Source organism: Hylaeus anthracinus, unplaced genomic scaffold (genome assembly GCF_026225885.1).
Source record: "Hylaeus anthracinus isolate JK02 unplaced genomic scaffold, UHH_iyHylAnth1.0_haploid 11382, whole genome shotgun sequence".
Taxonomy (NCBI): Eukaryota; Metazoa; Arthropoda; class Insecta; order Hymenoptera; family Colletidae; genus Hylaeus; species Hylaeus anthracinus.
This window is the reverse complement of record NW_026533860.1, coordinates 340-5,625: the sequence shown is the minus strand read 5'-3', so window position 1 is coordinate 5,625 and position 5,286 is coordinate 340. Positions and strand designations below refer to the sequence as shown.

Below are 5,286 nucleotides of genomic sequence, written 5' to 3'. Positions count from 1 at the left end.
ATTTTCCGTTAATATCTCTTCAACGAAGCCTCGGACAACACTTTCGCTAAGGAAAAAATTGTTTCAAATCACCTCCCGAACCACCCGTTTCAAGGTGTTACAACCATTGAGTTCTATCCTAAGTGGAGTGTGAACAACTGTAGGAAGAAGTAGAGGCGACGGAGGTCCGAGAGAAATGCAAAATGGGTGGTTCCGGTATTATCCTATAGCAAATTTATTTGTAGAGGGGGAACAAACGTACGCCGTAACATAACCTACCCGAGCATCGCTGAGCATTGTCGAGTGAGTAATTTATGTAAATTATGTATACTATTTCATTATTATGTCATTATTATTAATGTTTCTATCGTTTTATATATAAATAAAAAGAAAATAAAGTTCAAATCTGTACATAATTAATCTGTAAATAATTCTTAGAGGGCCGCGAAATTCAAACGAAGAGGAGTCTGTTCTCCCTCCACACATAAATTTGCTATAGGATAGTACCACCGGAACCACTCATCTTGCATCTCTCTCGCAGTTCACACTCCAGTTAGGAGAGCTCAATGGTTACAACATTTTTGGGACACCCTGTACATCGGTATATTCGTATACTAGGGACACCGGACTGCGACGCCCCCAAAAATCTGTGGCCCCCCCCCCCCCTAACGCCGGCCCTGCGAGCAATAAAGAATAACATTGCGTTACATCGCTGATCGCGGCTGTATACGAACATATACGAAGCATAAAGCGCGTTAACGCACACAGATGAACTTAATTTATATTCGTTAGTAGAATTTTACATATATACGCTGGATATCAACTGTTCGTATCAGTGGTATCCAGTGGTATCAGTCAATTGCGAATATGCGAATAGAAAGGTCCTCTCGTTTGTAAATATTTGCGATTGATATTCCAATTACGTGCCACACAGCGATTACAGCAGGTTTGTATATGTGTAGATCTATATAAAATGGTGTCATCAGATAAATTCTTACTTTGAATCGTCGATTACATAGTTGCTGTCATCTGATATTTGAACTCTGGAACGATGTCTTCGAGGTTCAGCGGGGTTAAATTAGGGCCACCGATAGAGGTTTTTGCTCTACAAAAAGCTTTCGTGGAAGATAGTTACGAGAAAAAAGTTAATCTATCCATAGGAGGTATGTACATGTATGAATTATTTTTATCGTAACATATGCACGAACAATGTGACAAATGAATAATTAATATGTATACAAGTTTCTTAATCAATTTGAAAAAACAAATATATATATGTGTACATATATGCAATAAATACAGAAAGATTAATATGTAAACAGAATTCCTCTCACACTCGTACATTTCATTCCTAAATGAGAATGATCTTGAACGACCTCCATGAATATCTGGTGCTTACATAACATATTACACGATAGATATGATATTTTATTGTTCAGTGAAAAATAATCAGCACTCAAACCTTGAATACTCCTGAAATGAATTTAAATAATTCTGAAACATTTGAAGTAATTATATTTTTGACAATGAGACAAGTCAAAGATTTTGTAGGTTTAATAAAATATTTATGAACAAAAACTTGTTACAATTAAATAATTTAATTTCTATTCTTATAGCCAAAGAAAATATGAATTTATTCCAAAATTTTTGTCTATGACTAAAAACAAAGAACATTATATTTTATTAATAATATATATTCTCAAAGACTTTAGGAAGAGTCCGAAAGAATTACAATTTGTTCAAATTATTTTCAGCTTATCGTACCAGTGAGGGGAAGCCTTGGGTGTTACCTGTTGTTCGAAAAGTGGAAAAATCATTAGCAGCAGATGAATTACAAAATCATGAATATCTTCCAGTTTTGGGATTGGATGCATTTAGTCAAGCAGCAACACGTATGTTGCTGGGATCAGACTCTCCTATTATTGCACAAGGTCGTGCTATTGGTATTCAGACGATATCTGGTACCGGGGCATTGCGTGTTGCAGCTGAATTCTTAAGTCATATTTTACACTATGATACATTCTATTACAGCAGACCTACTTGGGGTGAGTGTTTTAAAATATAGTATAATGCAGAATTTCTCAAAGTGTGGTTCACGGAACCCTGGGGCTCTGCTTATTTCACTAAAAATAATAATATTTTTGTTTTAAAAAAAGATAACTCTAAATTATATATTAATAAAATTAAAGTTCACACATATAGAAACATTTTGGAGCTTTGTAAAAATTTGTAGGAATATAATGGGCTCCAGAGACCAAAATGTTTGAGAACTGCTGATATAATGAAATAATCATATTCAGTGTATGATATTTAACTTACAGTATGTCCGCAGAGAACCATAAACTTGTATTCCTTAATGGTGGTTTCAAAAGAGCTTGCGAATATACTTATTGGAATCCAACTACTCGTAGTGCTGACATAGATGCTATGCTTAAAGATCTTGGAGATGCTCCAGAGAATTCTGTAATTATTTTTCATGCGTGTGCTCACAATCCAACTGGATGTGATCCATCCCCTGAACAATGGGCTAAAATAGCAGATTTAGTAGAAGAGAAACGTCTATTTCCACTTTTTGACAGTGCATATCAGGTTAATAATTTAATATCTATTTAAAAAATAAAATAATATTGAAAATGATACAAATAAATCTTTTCAGGGTTTTGCTAGTGGAAACTTAGACAAAGATGCTTATGCTGTAAGAATGTTTGCTGAACGTGGAATAGAATTTATATGCGCACAAAGTTTTGCTAAAAATTTTGGATTGTACAACGAAAGAGTTGGAAACTTGGTAGTTGTTATGTCTGATATAAAGGCAATGGCTCAAGCTAAGTCTCAATTGACGTTGATTGTTCGAGGAATGTATAGCAATCCACCTAACCATGGAGCAAGAATAGTTGCAACTGTGCTACGAAATCCGGATCTCTATCAAGAATGGTATTGTCTTTGTACTGCTAGAAATTATGAATTTTAGAAATACGCTACATTTGTTAACTATGATATTCAAATGTTTCAGGAAAGGTCATATAGAGACAATGTCTGGGAGAATAAAAGAAATGCGAACAAGTTTGTACGAGAGACTGCTTCGATTAGGAACTCCAGGTACTTGGGAACACATTACTCAACAAATAGGAATGTTCTGTTACACAGGTCTCACTGGTGAGTATCTAAAAAAAAACTATTCATTTTTTTCACGTATCGTTAATTACCAATTATTATTTCAGAGAGACAAGTTGAACATTTGGTAAATCACTATCATGTTTACATGTTACGTAGCGGTCGAATAAACATGTGTGGACTTACCGAACTGAACTTAGATTATGTAGCCAACGCGATCTATGAAACGGTTGTAATGTTTCCACAAAATGATAAAAGTTGCGTATGTTGAAATGGGTTCCTAAGATACGACGGAATATCGTACTAAGTTTACTTGTTGTTGAAGCTTTAGTACCAAAGGCATCGTTGAAGTATAGCAATATTTTATATGGATTCAAGTTACATTAGAGCTATAAAACTCCTTTGTAGATGCTATTTTCATATGTTGTTATAATCTTCTTTTAATTTACGAGAATACATAACTCAGTTAGCTGCTTTTAGCTAAATATTTGCATACATTTTACGTTGTCGATAAACTGAAAAAACAACACAAATTTTTATCTCTTACAGAAATTAAATCGTTTTGTCACAAATCGCCTTATCTATAAAAGTACAAACCGTCAGAAAGTACTATGAATTGCCAAATTTTAATGTATGCAAATAGAACCGCTTATTATTGAAATTAATTTTCAATTGAGCTTAGAAGTTTAGAAAAGAGCAAGAAGTATTTATTGCAAACGTTCATTTTGATACTATGTTTTTATTAAATCTTGAAATACTACGAAAGTTAAAAATATTAGTATTAATGCCTAATCGCGTAATTGATATTGACTAAATGTAATTTCAAGATCTATAATGAAGGAATGATTGCAATTCAACTGTAACTAGAAATCATGATACATTTTACTAAAAAAATCTAAATGTTTTATTTCAAGTGGCATTTATTACACATGATCTTGTAAATTAATTCATGGAATTTCCATTATTTTAACGAGAAGCGAGAGAAAACAATTTTATATAACTATATAATATACTTTAAAAACATAGTTTCACCATAACTGTTAGAAGGAATGTTATTTCAAGAATACACAATTTTTATTTAACATAAATCTTGTAGATGTTTGATGTATATTATAGAAAAATTTTCTTCATTTAGTAGATGCTTCCAAAGTAGTTTATGAATTGCATTGATATAAAGAATCTAAAGTTTTCAATCAAAGTCAATATGACAAACAATTAATGAATAATGTATATCTTCCAAGTACTCTATAGAGAAAGTACAATCAGGGTTTTTATTTTTACTGTTCCAAATCTCAGTTCACACATGTATTGCTAGTATTTTAAATGTTTATACATTACACAAAAAAGAAAAACTATACATTTGTAACATTTACAGAATAGCTATATACACAGGCATACATATATGTATATATACACACATATTTTTAGTAAAATTGTTGTAACATTTAAGCTTAGAACACTCCCTGTTCAAAAGTCTGGACCAAATTCACAACCTTCAAATTTTTGTAAAAATTACAATTATAAGTACTGCCAAAGTTGATAACTTGAGTAAGCAGTAGCAAGGATTACTTTTCTATGTATTTATATAAAATAAATGTGCAGAATTATATTTTATAAAATGATGTATAATTTTGTAAAAACTACAATATAACCAAAAGAATATTACCCTAGTTTTTACGCAAGTCTTAAATTTTAAATAAAGCAATAGAGATTAAGAAGGTGACAATGTAATATTACTTTAAAGACAGTTGAAAGCAAATATTTTTAACGGGTAATGTTTGAAAATAGTATTATGTACAAAATATAGTTGCATTTATATGTTACACATATTGTTATACATGTTTATTTACATATCATTGAAACGCATATAAACGAGACGAGTAGTCTACAAATTAGTAATTGTGAAATAAAATATAGTGTATAAATAACATTATCAACAATAAATAAATGTTACTAATTTACGTAAATTAATTTCAATCACTCGGACCATTTGGATGTTTTCTTTTTTGTAACAACTGTTCCGTCCGCTGTTACCGCAGAGTAGTACTTCGCACCATCATGATTTTGTCGCATAAACATAATATATCCTATACAACCGCATATTGCTATAGTTCCAAAAAGCATTATTCCTTTATTCTGAAAATTTCAATTCTTCAAAATTGCTGTGCAATAATAAGTCTGCCTCTAACGCAT

General features: G+C 31.7%; 1 protein-coding gene across 1 annotated transcript; it reads left to right on the top strand.

Moving 5' to 3' along the window:
- The first annotated feature begins 721 nt into the window (after nucleotides 1-721).
- LOC128896540 (aspartate aminotransferase, cytoplasmic) lies at nucleotides 722-4,916 on the top strand. The gene is made up of 7 exons (XM_054159907.1): nucleotides 722-925; nucleotides 999-1,142; nucleotides 1,734-2,024; nucleotides 2,312-2,568; nucleotides 2,636-2,913; nucleotides 2,993-3,135; nucleotides 3,201-4,916. Exons 2-7 carry the CDS (start codon nucleotides 1,031-1,033, stop codon nucleotides 3,362-3,364), a joined length of 1,245 nt encoding a protein of 414 aa, XP_054015882.1. The 5' UTR covers nucleotides 722-925; nucleotides 999-1,030; the 3' UTR covers nucleotides 3,365-4,916.
- Nucleotides 4,917-5,286: the final 370 nt, after the last annotated feature.

Excerpts from the sequence above, each read along its gene's own strand:
- LOC128896540 (XM_054159907.1), top strand. The coding sequence starts at position 1,031 with ATGTCTTCGAGGTTCAGCGGGGTTAAATTAGGGCCACCGATAGAGGTT. Across the intron at positions 2,025-2,311 it reads TTACAGCAGACCTACTTGGG|AGAACCATAAACTTGTATTC; the intron begins GTGAGTGTTTTA and ends GTATGTCCGCAG. Across the intron at positions 3,136-3,200 it reads CTGTTACACAGGTCTCACTG|AGAGACAAGTTGAACATTTG; the intron begins GTGAGTATCTAA and ends TTATTATTTCAG.